The sequence below is a fragment of the Crocodylus porosus genome, unplaced genomic scaffold (assembly GCF_001723895.1).
Source record: "Crocodylus porosus isolate Cpor-Errol unplaced genomic scaffold, CroPor_comp1, whole genome shotgun sequence".
Taxonomy (NCBI): domain Eukaryota; kingdom Metazoa; phylum Chordata; order Crocodylia; family Crocodylidae; genus Crocodylus; species Crocodylus porosus.
Genome location: NW_017728926.1, coordinates 14,322,162 through 14,346,797, shown reverse-complemented (window position 1 = coordinate 14,346,797; position 24,636 = coordinate 14,322,162). Strand labels below are relative to the sequence as shown.

Sequence of the window (24,636 nt, the reverse complement as noted above, 5' to 3'; positions counted from 1 at the left end):
CAAGAAATTGCTTACTCGCCCCTGAAATTTAACAGCTGTCTGGTCACAGAGGTTTTATATCTGAATCATAGTGGTTTTTGGTTTTGATGTCTTTATGGGAATCGAGGAGTTTCTTAATAATTTACTGGAGTTGTGTATTTTATCAGTTTCAGTTTAAATGTACCTGGCAACTTGACAGTAATGAGATTTGTTTTGTGCGTGTAGGAGATACCAAATGCAGGTTCAACGTCAGAGGTCAGGACCACATCTGCTTCTTTCTGTACAGCACGTAGCATAATGGCATACTTGTCATGATTTGAACCCTGGAGTGCTTCAGTGCAAAAAAGAATTGTACAGCTCATTATTTTGTTTAAAGAGCACTGTTAGATATTTTTATGCTATTCAGAAAAAAAACCTATCCATTTCTTGTCAGTGTCTCCTTGAAGGAAGGCCTCAGTCATACTTCTCTTGCAGTCATATAATGTTCACTTCTGTTACAGGTTTGAATTTTCTCCAGCATGTGAGAGCCAACCCTGAAGGCTATGCTCAGTTTACACTCTCTGGAGATTATTATAACCGTGAGCTTTCGGGTAAATATAAAATATACGCATGTATATATTACTGTAGGATTTGGAAAGTGGTCTTGCATACTTTAGTAGTCTGGACTTCACTCAACATAATATGTATTTAAGGGGTAGAGGAGGGTTGCTGCATCAGCCTGTGGTCTGTAAAGAAGAAGAAAAGCTTAACTTAAATGCATATGACAGAAACAGAAATTTAAAGGGATAGCGTTGACACAAATATCATTGTTGCGGTATCCTTTTATTATCAATATCTTATATTTGTTACTTTTTAAAATTAAAATCTCTTCCTTGCTATTTTATGTTTGCTTTCTGTTTTGGTTGTTAATTCTTTTGTTCAATCCCATTTGTCCTTTTTTAAATACAAGGACTATGAGAGCATCCAAGTAGATTTAAAATCTGCAAAAGGCAAGGATTCTTGTGGGTTATATCTTTTATTGAACCAACTGCATGGTTAGGGTGGACATAGGCAAGCTTTCAGGTATTACAGTACACTTCCTCAAGCCTCTGGGAGAGACGCAGACAAAGCAGAGTTAAGTAGCTGATAGAACAAAAAAAAAATCCATTTAACCCATTTAAAAAAAGCACATTTTAATCCTGACAAAAGGGAACTGGGGTTGAACTTTTATATGGGAAATGAGACCGTTATAGTCATTTTAGATGAGATTCCTCAAAACAGAGTCTAGGAGCTGTCATGGTTTAGTGCCTTGGCCCTGCACACTGCATGTATCCTGTGGGCTGGACCTGGCGCTGCGCGCAGCATGGGGTTTGTATGTAGCATCCTGCTAGACCAGCTCTGCTGACTGCCTCTGGGGCCTGTCCAGATTAGGCCATGCCAGAGCCAGCATAAAGGGCTGGGCTGGACGGGCACCACATGGATCATGCATCCCCTGTGCTGCATGCAGAACGTGCAGTCAGTCCAGCTCCACACTCTGCATGTGCTGGCCCCAGAGCCTGCTGTGCACAGGGCTGGTACGGGGCACACAACAAGGGGCCTACTGCATAGGCTGCATGCAGTGCCCAGACTGACCCCTTGTGCTGCCTGCAGTGCCAGCTCCTGCTCATGTGTAGTGTGCAGCACATGCCTCAGGCCAGTGCCAGGTGCGCAGATGAATTTTGGGGCTGGTGTCTGCTTGCTGTGTGTGGTGTGTAGGCTGGACCCCGCACCTTGGGTGCTGCACAAGGACCCGCAGACTTGGGTGGGACCCAGTGCCCCTCATCCTTCCCATTGGGCTTGGGTAAGTTTGATACCCCTAGTTTAGTGTGTAAGCGCACCACTGGAAGGGAGAGGGCACAAGATTTTGGGTCTACAAAATCTGATTTCTTAATGTGTCAATAGGAAGGACATCTTCAGGAATAAATTGGCAATGATAAAGCAATTAATTATCTTAGCAAAGCAGAATAAACTGTTTCTTTGCTGTTTTTGCTGTGTATCTTAAATCCTTCTGTTTCATGATAGTATCCATAAATATTTGCTGCCAAATTCTCTTGTTGTACAGAATCCTATTGAAATTAATTTACACTCATACTATTACTGAATTTTGTTTGAAGCTGTTAGTTCTTTCTAGTACTTGCCTTTATAACAGCACTTGGTATTTGCTATGTTTCTCCTGTTTTGAACAACTTCCTACTATTTGGGAATATGCTCAGCTGGCTGAGTATGTGTATATAAAGTTCATCTTGAATGCTGATTGAAAACAAAGGGCCTTTTCACGAAGGTTTGTCTTTAGTGGGAACTTTGTACATAAGCCGCTTTCCAATATGTGCTGCATAAGTCTGTCACTTTTGATATTGTTCTAAGGTTGGGAACCATTCATTGAACCATGGCCGTGTTCAGTGTCATGGCAACAACAGGCAGCCAGCCGCCTACATCCTTCTCGACTAAAGCTGGAAGTGAAAGCCAGACATCGTTTAGATATCAATGTTACATCGGTGTTGTTAGGTGCGTATGAGAGCACTCTTAGACCATTATTATTTAACATAATAGCTCTTTGCATGGAATAGACTTGACAGGTCTCTCTGAGTCCCAGTTTTTACTGCAGTCAAAGGCAAAGGCTTGGCCTAAAGCGCTCAAGATTCTTTAGATGGCTAAACTAGGCGGGTGTTCATTCCAACCATCAACGTATTATCAGAGGCTAGGAGAGTGCGAAGCCTTCAGTTACATACTTCAGAACTTAATAAGCACACCATCTTTGGTCATTTGAAGTCAACAGAATTTGTGCCAAGTGTATTAATGAAAAACAGGCTTTTGTAAAACATCCCATGACATCCTATAGAATTACAGGCAGTCCTCGACTTATCTTTCGTACTTACAACATTTTATAAATTGACACCCTGTTTCGACTTTCTGACGTCTGTTTTGACTTTACAACCCTTGATTTGATGCTATGCCATCTCAGCTGTGTCACCCATCTCATCTGGCCAAACTTCCTTGGACACTTTCTTTAAGAAAGCAGATGAGACTCCAGAAAAACCTGCAGCAGAGACTCCTGAGAAGACTTCAGCCAAGAGCCCTTCAAAAAGTCCAGCAAAGTCACCTCAAAGAAGTCCTTCCAAATCAGTATGATTGCTGTTTACAATATAAGTATATTAATGTAGAAGTATTACTCATCAATGATTGATTGAGTACAAAATTCCTGGTTATTTTTGGTGAAAATAGGGTATTGGGCTTTGGTTCAGGAACCAATCCCCCATTAAAACATTGTTTCTTATGGGAAAATTGGTTCCGAGTTACAATGTTTCAACTTAAGACCTGGTTTTCAGGAACCAGTTGTGACCTAAGTCCGAGGACTGCCTGTATTGTGATAAACTTAGCAGTTTATAGAAAGCTGGCAAGTATAGTATATGACTGCTCACTTGGTCCAGGTATGATGCATATAGATATTTCTGCACAAAGCCAGAGCTGTGAAGCAGTTCGAATTTTGACTTCATTTAAAAATGAAAAGTGATTATTGGTTTGAAATACATTTATGAAAGAGTGCCAAAAACTTGCAAATGTAGCTCCAAACCATTACACGCTGTGCCTGGCACAGATGTGGTACATAAAAAGAATTTCTCCTTGCACATGTGATATTACCCCCAAGATCACTTAAAAAAAAGCAAATGATATGATTTTGTTAAGCCTCATAATTTAGAGTTTGTGATGTAGCTAAGTTCAATACATGGGTACAGTGGAAGGTGGCTGCTTTGCAAATACCGTTGTGTTTTCTTAAATGGCAAATTTCATGTAACCAGGGAAAGTTAGGTGTTGCAGCCAACAGCTAGATTGACTTCAAAGCGATTTATTCTGTTTGATGAGGAAGAGAGATTTTAGGAACACATTTTAATGACCTAGCATGGGTACTTTATTCAAGTGTTAGCTTACTTTTAAGCTCTGTTCTTATTTTTTGCTCTCTTTGTTTATATCGCTCTAGAACAGTATACTTGTACCAAACAGTCATGGGTGGCAGATTACTGTAAACAAGACAAAGAGGAGGACATGGTCGTATCAGAAGATTGGATGGGCTCTTCTGTGGATCCACCATGTTTTGGACAGAGTATGATGATCGCTAGTCACATTTCTTTATCTGAAATGCTTGTGGTGTAGGCAACAACTTCTTTTAAAATGTTGCAAACACAAAGCTTGGTTCTGATCGGTGCTTGGTGCCTTTAAGGAATGCGTGGTAAAAAGATGTGTATTAATTTCTGCTTTATGGCCATAATCCCTTGAAGAGCATTTTCAGTTTTAATGAGAGAGATGCACTACTAATTTCACCTCTCTTTTTCTGTCAAGCTCTCAGTAAATGGCAGACTATTGTGTAAAACAATCCTGCGGAGGAGAAAATAGGGTAGAAGTGTGGCAGCTGCTGCGCATCCATGTATCTTATGTTTTTCAATAGTGGCCTCCCTTGCTCATTATAGAATAGTGCTAAAGGTTTCCAAAGAAAGCCTCCCCACTTTTATCACGAAGGATGATAGCTTTTGACTCATTACCCTCAGGATTAAGAAGGTAGAAATAGAGGGACCCTAGTGCAGAATGTGAAACGTGCAGCCTTCCCAGGGAAAGTTAAAGATAGTGCAAGGATCTGACCCTGTAATTTTTCATGTACTCTGGTTCCTTCCTCTATGCTGACTCTTATTCCTCTTTGACTGTTGAACTGACAACTCTCTCTTGGTCAGATTTCACCTGTCAGAGCTCTTTAGCTAAAGAAGAAGGACAATTGGCTTCCCTTCTTGCTGAGCATACCAGATTTCTGCAAGTTCAGAAATTCTTGGGGAATGCTGATTCTCTGCGCCCAAAGCATCACTCGACTGCCACGTGTGCCGCCTCTGCATAAACATAACCTTTCAAAGTAGCAAATCCCATGTTTGAATTTCAAACTGTACACGTCTCCTTTATTTACAGGTTTTTTCTGTTATGGTGGTATAGTTAAACCTGGCACTTCTAATATCACTGCTAGAGTCAGTAGTGAAGCTACGTATAAAAGTGGTGTTTTTACACTATACATCTATTCATTTTGGATCCCTTTAACATTTGCATTATTAATTCATGGATTCTGTTCGATAGTGAATAGGTGACCATAAATAATAAAGTACCCCCTTTCCTTAAGCAAAAAAGATGATCCTTGTAAACTGTATATTTTGTTGAAACAGTTGAGAAATAAACAAACAAACAATGTTTCTTAGTCCCAATAGTACAATTAAGATTTGAATTTCTGAATGAAATTATATTAAGTCTCATCATGGCTTTGTTTTCCCTGTTACTTTCAAGAGAGCATTGTTTATAGTAGCTCCTGACAGTTCTCCCAGGATGTTACAAGGAGCTTTTCCTGCGCAGAATAGAAAGTCACCGGGTCAGAATTTAGCACAAGGAAATGGGTACTGCTGCATTGCGGATTGCATGGTGCCGACTGTCTATAACTTTCCTCGTTCTTGTATGCATATCAGTGAAGAATCTATCTGTGTATCTGCATTTTTCCTTACCTGCTAACTTTGTCTTTCCTGTCTGCCAGGCCTTCCCCTTGTCTACCTTAGAACTAGGAGTACAGCCAGTTTGACTAACCTAGAACATCAGATCTATGCTAGAGGTACTGTACTGTAGAGAGAGAGAGAAGAGAATGCTTTGTGTTTGCTAAGAAATGTCTTGTACAATAAATATGCACTGAATGTATGATTTGCCTGTAAATAAACTTTTAATCCTTGTATATGAAAGCTAACAAGGGCCTTGCTTATTAGCTTTCTTTTGCCCCTGCCAAGCACCCTATATTTCTCTCATGCCTCTCTGGGTATGTCAGCAAAGAGAGGATTGGGGACCCCTGACTAGGAAGGATCTCACCCTGGGGGAAAAAATCAAAATAACAGATGTTGTAAGCCTGTTGTAAGCCCATTTCCTAGACAAAAGGATAAAAAATTGGTAGAAATTTCTCAATATATAAACAAGTGCTGTAAAGACAGCAGTTAAACTCAAAGATGATCTGATAGTCTGTTCAGTAAACATACCCTTGCTGCAGTTGTCACCCATAGTTGAAATGGTAGGGTGCTTTGAGAAGCATATTTATTCATTTTCAGTATGCATCACAAGGTAAAAAAAAAATTAAGAAATGAAATTATAATTTATCTGTCTCGTGTTTAACTTCCACAATCTCTTTGTGAAAAACTTTCCTGTTTTAAAATAAGATTTTGGATTTGTAGCATTACAGAAAAGTAAATAACACCAAAATTGTCCTATGACATGTTAACAGATGGGTGGGGAATGCCTGCTATAAATCCACATTTGTAGTCTGTTTACATCACTCTTCATAAATATTTACCCTTAGTGGTACACAGACAGCTCACAGAATTCAACAAAAAAAATATCAGGACAATATAGGGATTTAGTTTTTCTTAGGAATAATTGTATTTGTTTAGAAGAGATTGTGTAACCTTAACATGTGCCCATTAAATGATTCACTAATATGTGGAGAAAATTATATGCAAAAGGAAGGTGACCCTATGTGGAAGATTAGCTTGCATAAGAATTTGGTCCAAAACTTGTTTGCTGGAAAACAAATGTAAATGGTTTGTGCTCCTAGGATTGGGTCTAATGAGAATTGCTACAAAAAGAACATGAATAATTGATTTGTGAGTTGTGGGGGAAAACACACTGAGCTGTGATTTCTGATGTCTTGAGAGTGTGCAATCTACACAGCATGCTCCTTACTTTGAAAATTATCACACTATGGAGACTTAGGCCTCAATCCAAGCATTTCTTTTCCAGCCTCTCTTAAATCTAAATCAACATCTGATTGACTACCAGCTTAAAAGTACATCTGGTTTTTGCTCTGCCATTTTATGTAGCCAGAGCCAAATTGTAATGGCTTAAGTCAGGTCCGTTGTTAGACGGCTTTTGTGCATTTATGATTAGGCAGAAGATAAAATTTTGATCTTGAAATGGATTCTTTTGCCACTGAAGTTAGAGGAAATTCTGACATCAATTTTAATGGAATCAGGATCAAGTCCTAACTAGTATTATGTAAATCACAAACCATCTTTGTCATTCAGTATTTTGGAGGAAAGTTGAATCTGTTGAATGGTAACATGTTCAAGGACTTTATTTTTGCAAGAGAGCGTTGTGTAGAGAGACTTCTAAAGGTTCCATGTTCTTGAACCGTCTAGACCAGCCTTATATTTTTACTTTTGGGTTACCCCTTCCATGCAGCAGCTTCCCAATTATTCCCTAGTTGTGCACTGTGGGAATTAAGATTGAAAGCAATTGTATGGTTTGACAATATTTTGGACCTTAGAATATGAAGAAACATTCAAGTAAATAAGGGCGTGTGTATACAGGGACATATAACACAATCCAGATTAACTACCGGCATTACTTTAAAGTTTATTAATATACATCATAGTACAGTTTATTCGGATGTTCTTATTCAGAATTAATGGCTTTAATTCGGCTTAACTCAATTCACCTAATTACCATTCAAGTTTTTGAAGCGAGTCTGAAAAGAGAAAAAATTCGTTTTCTGCCTTTTCACTTACTATCCTACGGGTAATGAAAGATTAGAGTTTACTTATTGTGCTCTTTTTCTGGCCTTGTTATTTAAAAACATGTACGCTGAGCACTGTTGGTTTCAGTTTTTCATAATTTTTATATAACATGATGTTGCAGTATTTTTTAGAGCACTGCATCTAATGAGCAGCCCCTCTGCTTGCTTTGTAAAGAATTCTTTGACAGTTTGTGAGTAAGATTGAGTAGTCGCATAAAAACCCCAAAACACAAACACTCAGTTTGTTAGTAGATTTTACCGAAATAGGAAAGGGCAATTTAGCGTTCTGCTCTTTGTAGTAAATTGTTATTAACATAGATATGGAAGGAACAAAATACAGTAGAGGAGCCTCATTTTTCAATGACTAACTTTTAGTTCAGAACTCTTAACTACTTCTATTGATGTTTGAATAATTTTAGGTTGGTTTGGTTTTGTTCTTTATTATGCAGCTTTATAAGCTAGTTCCACTGAGACTGTTTCGACCTTGCAGCCTTTGTAGAATCATAGAAGATGAGGGTTGGAAGGGAGGTCACATCTTGTCCAACCCCCTGCTCCAAGCAGGATCAGCCCCAGCTCGATCATCCCAGCCAGGGCTTTGTCTAGCGAGGTCTTAAAAACCTCCAAGGATGGAGACTTTTTGTAAACGGCAAAAATTGCTTTTAAGTGCAAGGTGAATGTCTTGAGGGTGTATAATAGCTGACATTTAAGCCATTAGAAAAAACTTTAATCCACCTTAGGACAGCAGTAATTGAATGTGGTTGCTACTTTCTGAGAATTTGGAGCATGTAAAAATAACCGTTATTTTGAATCCAGTTCCTAATTGTGCAGCTGTCAGCATAATCACTATACTAAAGATGCAGTCCTTCATACCGGTGGTGCTCCTTCCCTTGCCCGTCGGTCAGATCTTGTCTATGGATCCATGTTATCTGGCCCACTGGGTTCCCCACCAGTCTGAAACTTTGGCAGTTAATTGCCACCCTCCTGTAGCCAAATGTCCTGACCTGTGGGGAGCCCCTTAGGCCAGAAAGGATGTCCTGGTGTGCCCGCAGGGCTGATCAGATGGGTGCGTGCCCACCAGGTGAACAGGTTGAGCACCACTGCTTTATAGATTTGGTATAGGCACCAAGGAATGAGTGAACTCATCTTTTTATTTCCACAGGTGGGTCCTTTGATATAGGACAGGGTGGTCAAATTAGTGAATTTGTGTGGGGAAAAAAAATTCTATATTAACTTTGTAACCATCTTGTGCATTTAAAACTAGTACTGTCCATTTGGCACAGGGACTCCATAGACATGTGAAAAGAAAAAAGCAACAAACATGCTTTTATTTCCCTGCTCTTCTACATGTTACAAGCGCTACATGTTTTTTCTTTCCCTTTGGGCAGGTTTGAGTGTTGTAAACCTTTTTGTGTGTCTGTCCAGTTTCATGAGTACCTAAAATATTTCTGTGAGATGTAATAATGTTCTCTTACTCTGTAGCTGAAATGAAGACCCCAAAACGCAGACAGCCCTTTGTGCCATTTGCTCTGAGGAATCACACTGGATGTACCCTGTGGTTTGCCACTCTAACTACTACACCTACCCGGTAAGGAACTATTATAACGACATTTGTGATAATGTGTATCGTGTGCCTGCTTTAGGGACTAAGGAAGATGGATACTTTTTCTATTATTATAGCTCAACTTTCCTGGCAGATGTTGTCCTCCCTCCCCCCTCTCCCCCCCAACCCCATGCTCCTTGCCCCTTCCCTCCACCCCCACTTTAAAAAAAAGGGGTCTTAATAATAATGTTCTGTTTCTAAAGTTTCCAGTACAGTTAGTCTTAAAAATCACCTGTTCATTAGAGCATCCCTTCTGCTTTTGAACCTCCTCAGCATTGTTGTGCAAAGAGCTTCATCCAGGCCTTTCCTCTCTGTCTAACAACATGGAGAACTAGCTAACAACTTCTAAAAGGTCATACCAAGCTAAGTGGAAATATTTTCATTGTAGTCCATTCCGAGATGCATTTCACCCCATGATTCTTCTATTCCATCTCTCTTGAATATTTTTTAAAATGTATAGGGCTCCTGGTTAGTATTTATCTTGCTACTATAACTGCCTTTCACCCAACAGTATCTAGACGTTTAAAGGGGCTAATGAATGCATTTCTGCAACATTCATTCAGGATCTGTTTAATACGTGGGTTTCTAGTTTGATGTTTATATCTTTGCTGGGCCCTCTGGAAGTTTTTACTAGTTATACAAAAGGACTTGCCATTGACTTGAATTCATAATTTTTTTTATAAAGTTAGTTACATTGTTGCCACATCCAGAACTTTTCTTGGAAGTAATTCTGGATTCCCATATAAAACAATTTATATGCCTAATAGTAACTTTTCTTAAACCTTCATGTCTCTTTGACAGAGAATGAATTCCACATGTTAGATGTTCTTAGGGCAAATTTGTTTTGTAAATCACCCAGACTTTGTGGCTTTTAGTGATAAGTCTACAAAGCAGGCTGTTTCCTTGTGTAAGTTCTCTCAATAGGTTACAGGCTCCCATTAAATATTTCCTACTCATAAGATAAACAACTTTTTCCTTTTGGAGTTAGAATATATGCTGTTAGGGCCCCTATGCCATTGATAGTTTGCTTTAGTGAAGTCTCTGTTTCTGAGTGACTTGGGGTGGATACTCGGGAGTTCAGCCTGCATGTTTGCCAGTTGCTACTCCGTTGTGACATCTTCTAGTTAGTTGATTTGGCTATTCTATAGTCCTTATTTAAATAGGATTCCTGTTGCCCACCTCTGTTCAGGTAACTACAGTGGGATCTGTAAGGACAGAATCATATTACATTTGCATGTGATAGCAGGGACTAGACCTGATAACCCGGCAGTGCTGCACAGGTCTTTGTTTCTAAAGAGAGTTTATTTAAATAACTAGTATTCTTGATAGTCACTTGTCCATGCTAATCCCCACCAGTGAAGTTCTTATTATACAGATCTCTTACCTGGATATTCTCTATTAGTGAAAGAAATGAGAGGTAGTTGCTCAAAAGGCAGAGAAGTCCCATTGATTGTAGCTAATGCAAAGGTATATAGAGCATATTCTGGAGATTGGTGGTATCCAGAGCCTGGGCTCATGGCTTAGGTATACATATAGTGGGATTCTAGTAGACAAACGCCTGCCAAAGACCTGCGGTTTCTGTAAGTAACCTCTCTTTTGCAGAAGCATATAATCCAGGTATTGTTCTTCTTACAGCGCGGCGTTATCTCACAGTGGCAGTCCTGGCGTTGTTTCCGAGGAAAATGGGACTTTGCTTGATGATGCACATAATGTCAGTGAGTGGCGAGAAGTTCTCACTGGGGAAGAAATTCCATTTGAATTTGAAGCCAGGGGAAAATTGAGACACAGGTGAAGGAACAAATACTCAGTTTTCTTTGAAATTATCACTTGCAGATGGTCACAGGGACGTACATTTGGGACACTACTCAATACTTTTTCTAGCATTTGTGATTTTTGTACCTTTCCACAATCTTTTAATTTTTTTATTTTAATTTTTGGGGGTACTACAAGTCTTTGAAAAAAATGTCTATGGGTACATTTTCTCAATAGTCAAGTAGGCAACTTGCATTCATGTCAGTGGGAGTTGTATGTATGTATGTATGTATCAGAGGTCGGGATTTGGCCATCAGAAACTTGCAAAAGACCTCATTTTCATTTTCTACAAAATGTATCTTCTGTATTTCTAGACAAAGACGATTTCAAGTGTCCTGTCAGTTTGCTTTTGTAAGCCTCAGCACATGTCTGTGAAGACTTTCTTGTTAGTTAGGTGACTTTAAATACCAGCAGAGGATGCTGATGAATATCTAACAAGTTTATCATTTTGTTCGTGTTCATGGCAAAGAAATGGGATGTCATTTTAGTATTTGTATTGGGCAGCATTGGATAACATTCTCCTAAACCAAAGGCACATACAGTTTTCCGTTTGTTTTAAACAACACCTTTTACATTTAAATCGTCAAGATTTGACTGTTTTTTCCATAGTGCAACAGATATTTAGAAATGAGGCAAGTTTGAATTTGTTATTTTGTCTTTCCTTGTAACGTGACGCTTTTAAATACAATCTGATTTGCTCTGAACTGACAGGCACACACACGATCTAAGAATTCATCAGCTGCAGGTGCGAGTAAGTGGCTGGGAACAAGTCAATCCTGTGTCGGTAGACAAAGTTGGAATCTTTTTCCGTTATGCAGCACCTGACAAGAACACGTCATCCTCTACTGTAAGTTCTGACTCTTAAGTACATTTTCGGTGACATTTCTTCATGAAGTTTTATTGTGGCTGCAAACTTCTTTGCAACTGACTCTTAAAGCAAAGTTTACCGAGGGGACCCTTCTTTCCTGTCAGCTCAAATTGAGGGGGTTCAGCGATCTTTGGTTAGTTACTGACAGCTTTACATATTGCAAAGCCAACATAAATAGAGCTGTCAGCAATGTTAAAGTCTGTGCTCAAAAGAGAATACTGGTTTGGAATGCCAGCATTAATACATTAATATTTGTTTCATAAATCCATTGGATAAAACTGAATCCCACCAACATTTCTTTTCAGCTATGTCCTGTTCCTCTGCTGTAGGCTTATAGGGATTATTTTCACATGGTTCATTTATTGAAAATAAAATGCATCGACACTTGTATATATCTAGGGTTATACTTGGATTCAGTTGCTTTCACAACATTCTGTAGATTATGAATGAAAAAATTGTACTAACCCATAGACTTGTGTTTGTGATTGGGAGCTAATGCTGGAGCAATCTTATCTGTATCAGGAGTGGGTAACTTGTATGCCCAGTATAAGACGTTAAGAGAGCAACCAGGGATATTGGAATTTGAATGTTGTTGACAGCAAGATTGGGCTTGAATTTTCAACTTTTATTTGAGAGGTTAGTTCAGTATTCACCAGTAGCTTTAGGTTTTTGTTAAATGTTTTAATAAATTCTGACAGTTGTTGGTTATAGCATCCATAGCCTCACTTCAGTCTTCCTGCCCTAGGTATATCAGTTATGGCCCATTTCAGGAAAATGATCTGGTAAAAAACAAAAACAAAACCCCACATATCCCTCCTACACTCACAGCCTTCCAACATCTGTTCTCCCTTCATCTTACTAAAACAAGATCTGTACTATGAAGTGTAGGGAGCACTCATTTATTATCTTTTTGACCTCATATTTTTCTGCTGCTTCTCCAAAGCAGTGGAGAAGTGGTAAAACTGCTGACTTCAGCTTAGCTTTACTTCTCTTAAAACAGTATCATGATTTAAAAAAGAGAAGTGTGCAATGATAACTTTTTTTCTTTTCTAGGTTGGGAGCCCAATCAGTAGAACAAATATAATACATCCGCATGTCTATGTGAGTACATTTCCCTACTTGTTTTAGATGTGCCTGAATGAAAGTAGCATAATTTCAAGTAACAATTCTCTCTTAATTGATTGAGTGTGCAGACAGAAAGCACCATGAGTTAGACTGACCCTCCTAACCAACAGACAAGCTGTTGAGTTGGGAGGGTGAGGGATCAAGCTCCAATTTGGAGCCAATCCAGCTAAGGAGCTGCAGACATTCAGCTTTTCTCCCCTAGGCCTGTCTCCTCCCTCCAAGCTCTGGTGCTGTCTGCATGATGGGGGAGGGGAGTGAGCTTGGGTTGGGGTTTGCCTGGCCTGTGCTAGAGATGGTGGATGATCCCTCCCCCACCCCAGCGTGGGCTGGGCAAGCCCTCAGCCCTAGCTCCCTCCCTCTCTTCTTCCCCCTACCCATTGCATCAACCCAGCCCCCCGGGCAGACAGAAGTTAATGAAAGTGCTCCACTTTGGAGTGCCTTCATATGATGAGGGTTAATTTGTCACGTGCTCGGAGGGCTCTGCAGTCATGCTCTTCTCTTGGGGCATGGCTGTAGACTGCTTTCAAGGGGCCGATTGCAGGAATATCATTTCTGTCTGTGCCTTGAAAGACTTTGTGCAAATGATATCTACTCATTAGTGCTTACCTAATTATAGAAGTTGATATCTGTAGGTGACATCTGATTCAATTACTCAGTTTTCTGTGAATGCATGGTATAGGTACTTTCCAATTCAGACTCCCTTGAAATAAAATATTTTTTCCCTTGTTTGTTTCCAAAGTAAGGGATTATCCAAAGAATAACAAGTGATTCCTTCCTTGTAAGACTACACTTCATAAAACCAAGGATGCTAATTGTCCTTTGGATGCAATTTCCTAAGAATATACATTTAATAGGGAAATGCCAAATGCCTGATTTTCCACTTCTTTCATTGTTATTTACATATAAAACACTAGCATTTAACACCATTGGTCATTTTATGCATGTAAATAATGGCATAAGTTGCATGACGTTTGGAGAAAAAGACCTCGGTCTCTAGAACAACTGAGCACATGTTAAGTATGGCTCCCTGAAATTGTTAAATATAGGAGAGAATCTGCAGATTTGGACAGTACCTAAGAGAGGAAAAGAAAGCTCATAATGGGGAATTTTCTTGACCTAGATTTATGGGCATTGACAGGGTAACTGCAACAGTGGAAGGATTTGTGGGTTGTTATTTACATTTCTGTGTGATTATTGTATCTGTGAGAGTTTTTTTGAGAGCTGACCACCATTAATCATGAAAAGGCTTTCGAGAGGTTTTGGGAACTGTTAAGCTGGGTTTTTTTTAGCTCTGTTTTTATGTACTCTGATGCTGTAATCTTCAGTACTACAAAGAAAATACATTTTTAACACCTTGGAGCTGCTTGGTGCATTTACTGTTATGCAAAGGAAGCATGAGAAGAGCTTAAATGGTATGGCAAGTTCCCCTTTCTCCACCTCTGACCTCTTAATTGTAGTAATATTTATTATAGCACCCAGAGGTCTCAGCCTTGGATTGTAATTGCCACATCTAGCGAATGACATATCATGGGCACAAATTGGTGACAGTCTAAATAACAATGGGTACTGGGCACATATACAGAAGTAGGGCTGGAAGGCACCTCCAGAGTTCATTTAGTCCAACCCCCTATCTGAGACAGGATCGTCCCATATAAACTATAATCTTAACTTTATGTAAGACTACCATCAACCCTGACACAAAATAGATCTAGCACACCAACCTGTCAGAGGTAAAGCAAGTAGCTATGGCAGGCAATGTCCTGCTTCTATTAAATGATGTCAATATACGCTCGAGAAATCTGGGGTAGAGAACCCATACCCCCTGCTACAGAGAGAGGCAAAACTCCCCATAGTCCATACCGGTCTGACCGTGGGGTAAAATTCTTTCCTAGCCCCAAATAATCTGACCCTGCGTGTAGGGGCAAGATCCTCCAGCCAGGAGCCTCCAGCATTGGCACACCACAAAGTCCCCAGCTTTGGCTGTAGCCAAAATCCAATGTCTCTGGGAACATGGGAAAACTGAAGCATAAGCAAAATCTCCTTAACTTTTTTTTAAAATTTCTGGTGACAACATATGCAGTACTGGGGAACAAAAGAGTAAGACTTTCTCTGATGCATAAACCTTGGATTTCATCATCCAAGGTTTCATGTGTATGTTTTGTTATATTCCAATCATACATGCTATCTGCAACACAAGAACATTTGTGGTTTATTCCCTCCCTTACCAAAGGCCAAATTTTCCAAAAATCAGTCTGCTTAAAGGCTGGATGACAAGCTGTACTTTTGATACATGAAGCAGTAAAAGGATCACAGAATTGCTGAGTCCAGGTATAAAAGGTTTTGAAGGTTTTCTTCTCCCAAAATTTTTCATCAAATCAGTTGAAAAAGAAAAAGCCAAGAGCGATGCTAAGAGATCTTGGCATGTCTCATTCATTTCTGTTCTTGTTATCAGCAGAGCTGGGAGCATAGGATTAAATGCAGACTTGTGCATATGTTGTGTTTGAACTGGTTACAGAGTTCAGAGATTAAAAGGACAACGTTCCAAACTAAACTAAACTAAAATATAATATTTATAGCATGCTAGTAAAATTATAATTGTTATAAACTTTTCTAGAATCTTCACAATTCTTCTTTAATGACATAATATTTTGAAGAAGAGGCAGATTAGTACTTGCATGACTAAAGTGAATCTTGAGACTTGCTTTCATTGGATAGTAAATTTGTCTGTGGTCTCAGGATTACTTTATTAAAATATTTCCTATGTACTTTGTACTGAGAGCTCAGGGTATGTTTTAAAAAAATATATTCCTGTGGCTTTTTTTCCCATGTGTTCTTATACTTGCTGAATATGTTGCTGGCAAGATTAAGCAAAACTATCTACATTTCTTATTCTTATTTATTTTTTTTAACTTTGTTTTATTAAAAAATATTGGCAGGTCAAAATCCTGGACCCACTATCCATTCTTCCACAAAAATAAGAACGTTGTCAGCATGTTCTGGGCAGAGCCTTCTAAAATAATAGTTACTGAAGCCGGTTTTCTTTGGGTGCATATACAGTGTGAATTTTTGTTCAGGTAGTACACAGGGGGAGGGGCAAATTGTTTTAAAAATTCTCTAAAATTTTGTTATACTGCAGTGTGTGTGTACATGGGTTCTCTGTTTTGTTCTTAAAGCAGGGCATCAGTCTGAATAGATGTAATTTAGGAATTTTCTTTGCTCTGTGTATAGAAAGGCAGTGGCTGTGTAAAGGAATACATGGTATTAATGCAAATAAAAATGAACTGACATTTGAATTATTACAAATTTTTTGGTTTGCGTCCCCTCCCCCTAGAAACAAGGAATGCTGATAAAAATGTTTAACATAAATAATGCGCTCAATATTTGAGCTCGGGGTGCCCACCATGCAGATTGTAGCTACATTTGTTTGCTGTAATGTATAGAGAATTGCTCAGGAGGAGTAAGGTATGTAGCAGAACAGGTCTCAAGTCTACTGTCATTTAGTTGGGCTCCTTGGGATTTTATTTCAGTGCTCTGTTTCTTTAGATTGACACATCTGAACAAAGATTTTATGTTTATAAAAGACCTTCAGAAGTAGAAATAAATAGTATAGGTATCCAGGTTGTAGCCATATTGGTCTGGAGGAAAAGGCAATCAGGACTCATAGTAGAGATGATATATTTTATTAGACCAACAAGATTTTGCAAAAAAAAAATCTTTAATAAATGTTATAGACATATATAAAAATTAGGATGACAGGCTTTCTCCAGGTAGTCCAGGTGGTTGGCACTGAAGAGTTTGGACATTCCTACTCGAGGTGCTGTTGGTTGTACCTTTTGATACTTAAAGTTTCCATTGGCTTTGCAGTTTTCCTCGTTGCCTCCAGTTCGGGTAGTATTTGAAGTTACCATGGAAGGTAGCGCCCGGAAGGTGATCACTGTGCGCTCTGCCCTGATTGTGAAGAACAGACTGGAAACACCAATGGAGTTGAGGCTAGATAGCCCTTCAGCTCCTGACAGTAAGTTTTTGGGGATGCTAATGCAAAAATCTCGAACTCTTGGTTCAGAGATGGTACCTTTTAATAGACCAACTAAGAAATCACAAAAAAATTATATCACACTGCTAAACCATCTAGTGGTGAGAAAAGCCTTGCTACCAGACCTGGTAGCGATAGTTCTGGCTTTTGCCCTTTAACCTTTTTTTTGCCCTTTAACCTTTTTTTTGCCCTGTTAGTTTAGTAACAGTGAATATATCCGCTCAAATGCTCAGAATAGGAAGGTGTCACTTAAAGATTTCCTTCAGATCTATTTAGAGATTTTTATGAGGATGTAGTGTTTTGCTATAACATTTTACATAATATCAGGAATTTTGTGTTAGTCTTTTGTGATGTTACTTGCTTCTGTCTGAAGCACATTTTAAAGCAGGGGTGGGCAAAATGTGGCCCGCGGGCTGGATGTAGCCCACTAGGCCATTCTGTCTGGCTCGTGGGGCCCCTAAAAAATTTAGAAAATTAGTATTTATCTGCCCCTGCTTGCCTGTCATGTGGCTCTCAATGGCTTACCAAAACTCAGTAAGCGACCCTCTGCCCAAAATAATTGCCCACCCCTGTTTTAAAGCGTTTGAAGAAAAGCTTCAAGTCATGCTTTGTTTCCTTGCCTCCCTTACTGAAAGAAAAGATTTTTCTGTTACCTTCCTTTGCCTTATGTCAACATCCACAATTTAGTCTTTACTCAGCTTCTGTTTTAAGATTTTATTATTTCAGTGAAATAATATATTTATGACAGTTTGGGGAGGAGCTGTTTCTTTTTTTTTTCCTGTGCTACCAGTTATATAATCAATAAGTTTTTTTAAGACAGCAAATAAAAGGCTAATATGGATGAAGGTTTCAAGTCTCTATTTTAGAGAACGGTCAGTTTATATCCCGCGGCACTGAGGACAGTTGTCTGCTACTGACTAATTTTTGGAACCACATCGTAAAAAAACTTGAGTTGGATTTTCATTGAGAGGGAGAAATACATTTCACAGATTTCAACAGTTTCTAAGCTATTAATAACAAAGTAACCTTAAGTTTTGGGGTAAGTGGGAAAGAAAGGAAGTTGAGGGATCCTTGGGACTTTCAATTTGCTACTCAGCTTAGTCTGCAAGTGAGCCATACCTTCTTATGTATCAACTTGTAGAACAAGACATAGATTGAACAAAACAAGAATGTAACCTCAACAGTCCAGATTTGCCCAGGAGGTTTCAGCCTTTCTTGCAGATGCAGTCCAGGAGTTTAGATTAACATTGATTCGTTTAGTTGCAAATAGAAGTAACTTCTTTCCACACCCACTTAAATATGACTTTTAATCAAAGCAGCCTGAGAAATAAGTTCAAAACCCCATTTGGGGCGGGGCGTGGGGAATTGCCCACTAAAGTGGTAAGCAGGACTTTCTTGATTGGGAGCGCTGGACATAACAGTTAGAGTTTGGCCTGAGAGAGGCATATATAACAGAAAATGTGTTACTTTCTTCCCATGCCTTGCAGACCATTTATCATGACATTTGTTCATTCTCCCTTTTGAGCAGAAGAATCTGTCCTAATGCATGTTTGCTTTCTTTCTCATTTGTTTGCAGAACCTGTAGTGCTTCCCTCAGTAATGCCAGGGGATTCCTTAGCTATTCCTCTACACCTTACTTCTTGGAGATTGCAGGCCAGGCCAAAAGGGATGGGGGTCTTTTTCTGTAAGACTCCCATTCACTGGACTAATGTTCAGAAGGCAGCAGAGGTATGCAGCAGCAAGCGGGAGTGCCATTCGATGGAGAGTGAAAACAGCCGGTTCTTCAGGTACTTAAAGCTTAAAACCCCCCAAATAGTTTTCTGCAGTTTTAATGACAAGTTCTAATAGTGTGGACAAGAACTAGAATGGAACAGGAATAAGGGAATTCAAAGAGAAAATGTTTTGGTGTTTGACTCTCCTTTACTTTTACGAGACAGATGAGATTTAGTATGAAGTTGTATCCATCTGGGTAGATAGAATAATGAAATGGGACCTGCCAGGATAAGTAAAAGGAAGAGTATTCAAGTCCGAATGACTGTGGTTCAGCGTCTAAGACGGAGCAACCACAAGGCATTTTGCAAGCTTATTTCTAACAAACCATTACAGGAATAGGAAGCAGGTATCAATATTATCTTGGCTGTGCCTGTTTCTTCTCCTTTAACTACAGGCGCCCATGGATTCTTCTAGGAACCACAAAATGAAAAATCATATGAGGCACTCTTAAATTTTTGACTTAACCAATACAGTTTTTGTATTTCTCTTGACATCTCTAATAGTAGAGGTCTAAATGACAAAATACTCTGAATAAATTCTGAGAAATAAGGGATTTACCTATTCTGTCATTCTGCCTCAATAGGTAGTTCCACAGAGCATACGCACAGAATTTGAGCATTGTCCAAAGCATTCAGTGCTGTGGTGTTAAAATGCAAAATGGTATCGTGTAATGGGTACTTCATTGAAACTCATAATTTTCTTGTCTAGTAGACACAGTTGCCTTCAACTAATTAAACATTAAATTTGTCATTCCTAAAATACTTGAAGGAATTGTTCTTTTCACAGTGAATAAGTTACCCTTTTTATAAATTCATTAATTTATAGTTTAAATATATATATATTTTTAAATGCATTTTTAAGGCACTATTGCGACATGCATAAGTATCTATGTGACACTGGTACTTCTCCAAAAAACATTATCCAAAGTTTAAATATTCTTTAAACTATATAAATTAAACTCAAGAGGCAGTGTTGTATAGGGGTTATATTACATTAGGGAAGGACATGAAAGCTATTGAATTATGGAATGCAGCTTTAACTTTGTTGACCAATATGATCTAGTATTAACTGAGATAGGATAGTATACTAAAAAAATTGCTATATATTTTTACAAAGGTTTGATTAGTTTGCAGCCGCCTTTTTATATAGAACATTTTGCTATTAATTCTGTGTTCACAAGTGGAATGGAACTTTTTGAAGAGAAACGGATTTTTATATTATGAATCTTCTACTATAGTGGGATGGTTCACAGAGTTAAAACGCTTTGGGAGTTTTAGAAAAGAGGCGATCTCAGCTGAAATGTTGTACGATCAAGTTCTAAAATGTTGTTTCTAGAGATGAATTCTAAATGCTGCCAGGGTTATGAATCCTCTGTAAAGTACACCCTGGTGTGAGTTCAATGTACTACTTGAAGATAAAGTACAACTATTCCATTCACTTCACTGATTTTTTTTTAACACATCTGTCTTTTTCTTTCTATAGGTTTTGTGTGGCTATAAGGAAAGAGAATTATCCAGATTACATGCCCTCAAACATATTTTCTGACAGTGCTAAACAGATTTTCAGGCAGCCTGGGCATATCATTTATCTCCTGCCAACAGTGGTAATCTGTAACTTGCTACCTTGTGAACTTGAATTTTACGTTAAAGGGATGCCAATTAACGGGACGTTAAAACCTGGCAAAGAGGCAGCATTGCACACAGCTGATACATCTCAGAACATTGAGCTTGGTAAGGCGTTACAGAGGTTCTTATTATTTGCTGCCACTTTAGAAACCATCTTAGAAAGACTGCATGTTTTGCTATAGAAGCAGCCACGGTACCAAAATTAAAATAAGCTTCTTATGAAATTGGTACCAAAATTACACGATGCCAAAAAATACATGGGACCAGAGGGCGTGTGTAAAGCTCCTGAAAATTTTAAAATGGCTTTTTTTGGTGTGGTGCATTTGTCTTCACACAACACAGCGTTTGTGTTTGCACAGCAAAGTGCTTTTGAGCAAGTTAAGCCTTGTGTGTCATTCCTTGCAGATGCAGTACATGGTACCAAAATTAAAATAAGCTTCCTATGAAATCTAATTACTTATGAAATTGGTTAACCAAGCATGTGGAAGTTAATTAAAAAAGAGTTCTAATGTACTGAAAAATTTAAAATATTTAATTGCTTCTTTTTTCTTCTACTTGCATTAAAAAAAAGAAGACGGTTGATGAACTATTGACAGTCATGTATTTAGAGTTTGGTGTAATGTAGCTTCAGTTCTGAGATTCCTGATAGCATCTCATTTGTCATGAACGCTCTTTATTTTCTGCCAAACCCCAAACTGAGAACTGTTTGCCTCTGCAGTCACAGCTATCTGGATATTTAACAAGGGCTCTAGAGGGGATGCAGGGAACTATAGGCCAGTGAGCCTAACTTCTGTTTCTGGAAAACTGGTAGAAGCCATAGAAATGTGCTGAGTAGAAAAAAGAATTGTTCAGCACATGGATGAACATGACTTGCTGGGGAGAAGTCAATGTGGCTTTGTCGTAGGCAAATCATGCTTCACCAATCTAGTAGAATTATTTGAGGGTGTCAGTAAGCAGGTGGATCTGGGTGCTCCAGTTGACATAGCATGTTGGATTTCCAAAAAGCCTTCTCCCTTCAGAAGCTCTTAATTAAGTTGGGTAGCTCCAGGATTGCAGGGAGCATCTGCTCATGGATTAGAAATTATCTCAAAGGTGAAAGCAAAGAGTTAGGTATAAATTGCCAGTTTTCAGGATGGAAAGAAGTAAATTGCTGGGTCCCCCTGGGATCTGTGTTGGGACAAGTGCTGTGTAACAGATTCATAAATGATCTGGAAAAGGGGGTGAGTAGCGAGGTGGCCAGATTTTCAGATGGCACAATATTATTTAAAATGGTAAAGACCAAGCCAGACTGTGAGGAACTACAGAAGGATCTGGCACCATTGAACAAATGGGCAACTGAATGGCAGGTGACAGTCAGTGTAGTGATGCACCTGGGCAAAAATACACCAAACTATACCTACACTACAACGGGCTCCACATTCCTGCGTGGTAACAGCTAATGCAATCTGAGAGTCACTGTGGACAGTTCACTAAAAACATCAGCTCAGTGCTCAGCAGCTGTCAAAAAGGTGAAGTAAGGGTTAGGGATTATTAAGAAGGGAATTTTCAACAAAAGAGAAAGTATCATTATGCCCCTTTATAAAAACATGGTACGTCCACACCTTGAATACTGTGCCCAGTTCTGGTCCCTACACCTCAAAAAGGATGCAGAAGGACTAGGGAAGGGCAGTAAGGTTGATTAGCGGTATGGAGGGACCCAGTCAATTTAGAAAAAAAGATGCTCGAGTGGGGATATGATATGGGTTTACAAAATACTAAATGACAAAGAGAAGGAAATAGGGATTTATTATTTACTGCCTCTCCCAATGCAACAACTGGGCGTCACAGAATGAAACTAGTAGGTAATAAGTTTAAAACTAACAAAGGAAAGTTTTTTCATACAGCGTGTAATTAAAGTGTGAAACTCATTGCCACCAGATGCTGTGGAAGCTGACAGTTTAGCCAGATTCAAAAAGGGATTGAAGTAATTCCTGGAGAAAAGATGCATCCATAGCTTTTGAGCATAGGAATCAAGGATATACAGCCTTTGAATTAGAACTTCCTATACCTTAAATCCTGGAGGCTGCCAGTAAGAAAGAAACAGTGGGAAAAACCAGTTTTCATATCCCTTTCAGCATCTACTCTGATCCTGGGTGAACAGGATACTGGGCAAGATGGACCTGTTGTTTGACTCGTATGTTCTGCTGCATGTTAAAAGCTTTTGCCCTCTTGAGGGGGGGCCGCTATGTCAGTCCATGGTTACTTGTTACCTGGGGGAGCTTGGTTGGGTTTGATAGCTGGCTGATTTAGTGTACTAACAATTTTCTCAGAATAGTCGGGAACAAATGCTATATTTGCGTTCTTTTTAGGAGTCTCGCTTGAAAATTTTCCAGTCTGTAAGGAGTTACTGATACCTCCTGGGACACAAAACTATATGGTGCGAATGCGGTTGTATGATGTCAACAAGCGGCTGCTAAACCTAACCATAAGGATTGTATGTCGAGCCGAAGGTTCTTTAAAAATATTCATTTCAGCACCATATTGGTTAATTAACAAAACAGGTCAGTTGAACTTGCACTCAGTATAACTTTGAAAGGTTAATTACCTGCTTAAATAGAACCGCTTTCCTCCAAATGGCCAAATGCAGCTTTTTGGAAATTGATTAAGGAGTTAACTTGTAGAGAAAATACTGCATCAAATACCGATCTGACATTTGCATTGTAAAAAGTCTCAGCTAAAAAAAACCTGACAAATAAGTAACTGAATTTGTTTAAAAAGTTCTAGCTCTATATTCCTAAACAAACTGAAATGGCTAAAAGCCTTTTTTTTTTTTTTTTTTTTTTTTTTTTGGTGCTGTATAAAGTGAAAAACAAAATTCTGACAATTTAGTTTGTTTAAACTTTGATATGCTGTCATAAAGAAAGGCGTCTAAACAATGACTGTGTTCTGATGCCATCTTGGCTAACGCACACAGAGACCTGTTGAAGTCTCTTCAGCTTGAACAAAAAAGCCAGATTTGATAGCTTGCAGCTGTAGCAGTTCCAGCCTCTGCTGCATCTCAGGCACAGAGTGTGGGACAGCAAAAAACTGAACAGTGGTTCCAGCATTGCATTTAACAACTGATGAAGTGGGAACAATAGCAGCAAGTTTTAAAAGTTTATGTAATCCCTAGACTTGAATAAAGTTTATATTGTTTAGACTGTACACTGAAATATCATTTATTCTGTTTGCTTAAAGGGTTACCACTGATCTTCAGACAGGATAATGCAAAGACAGATGCAGCAGGTCAGTTCGAGGAACATGAGCTTGCTAGAAGCCTAAGCCCGCTTCTCTTCTGTTATGCTGATAAAGAACAGCCAAACCTGTAAGTAATATTGATGAGAAGGAGAGAAGCTTACAAAGAGTGAAAATTAGTGAAAGGATCAGGTGCTGATATTTAAGTATGAATATACTGTAGGAAAAATCCTTCATTGGCAGGATGACCTGGTAAAAACGTTTTAGTTTGAGATATTGAAATGAGCTTGCTTGCTAGACATTTAGACATTTGATACTGAAAACTATTTGGTTAGCTAGTTTTATTGTATATGTAGATGTTTGGTTTTATTTTACGCACGCTGAACTCATGCTTCCTTTTAATAACTTGCTAAAGAAAAAAAGTCCAGAGCCTCTTTTCCTTGAGGAAATTTACCAGACTGCACACACAGAATAAAGGTACTTGAAATAGCATAAATAATCTGACTAACCTGAGAAGACAAGAAGCAGGAAATACATTGGTCACACAGCAAGCCATCTACCCTTTTTGTGTTTGATAACTAAGTTGGTCTACCAGTCAAAATGGGGGGATTTTAAGAGCTCTGTATCTGAGTGTGTTGAAATTATTTAATGTATACAAGGCAAATTGAAATGTCTCTAATTTGTTGCAGATGCAACTTAGTTCTGTTGCTGCTGGTTTGGTTTGTCCTCCTTCTCTCTGTTTTAACCTATTATTCTGAATATATCATCACTTAGAAATATGGATAACGTGGCCTGCAGCAGAACAGCTGTAGTTTTGATGCCCAGGGCAGTGGCAGGATTTGCGGAGCCAGCACATTGAATATCTTATTGTGGGTTGTCAAACAGTTGGTTCAGCAACTGAAGTAGTAGAAAATGGTTCCGGTCAATCTGAATTAGAAATATTTTGTTGTTTCCCATTGAAACAACAGGAAAAAGTTATTTCTGGTTTGCTGTAAGATGAGTAAATCATTTTTATTC

At 38.8% G+C, this 24,636-nt stretch overlaps 1 protein-coding gene across 9 annotated transcripts in view; it reads left to right on the top strand.

The window, feature by feature from the left end:
• The window catches only part of VPS13D (vacuolar protein sorting 13 homolog D), a 183,906-nt gene that overhangs the window by 58,356 nt on the left and 100,914 nt on the right, over positions 1-24,636 (top strand). For 7 of the 9 annotated variants that reach the window (XM_019541549.1, XM_019541550.1, XM_019541548.1 and 4 more), the window contains exons 37-49: positions 480-569; positions 2,362-2,502; positions 3,974-4,096; positions 5,552-5,626; positions 9,050-9,155; positions 10,806-10,958; positions 11,694-11,829; positions 12,904-12,951; positions 16,840-16,990; positions 18,585-18,795; positions 20,264-20,511; positions 22,755-22,946; positions 23,623-23,749. In XM_019541549.1, coding sequence (XP_019397094.1) covers positions 480-569; positions 2,362-2,502; positions 3,974-4,096; positions 5,552-5,626; positions 9,050-9,155; positions 10,806-10,958; positions 11,694-11,829; positions 12,904-12,951; positions 16,840-16,990; positions 18,585-18,795; positions 20,264-20,511; positions 22,755-22,946; positions 23,623-23,749 — 1,801 coding nt within the window. The remainder of the gene's footprint in view (positions 1-479; positions 570-2,361; positions 2,503-3,973; positions 4,097-5,551; positions 5,627-9,049; positions 9,156-10,805; positions 10,959-11,693; positions 11,830-12,903; positions 12,952-16,839; positions 16,991-18,584; positions 18,796-20,263; positions 20,512-22,754; positions 22,947-23,622; positions 23,750-24,636) is intronic. The other 2 variants (XM_019541552.1, XM_019541551.1) reach the window with 1 other exon arrangement.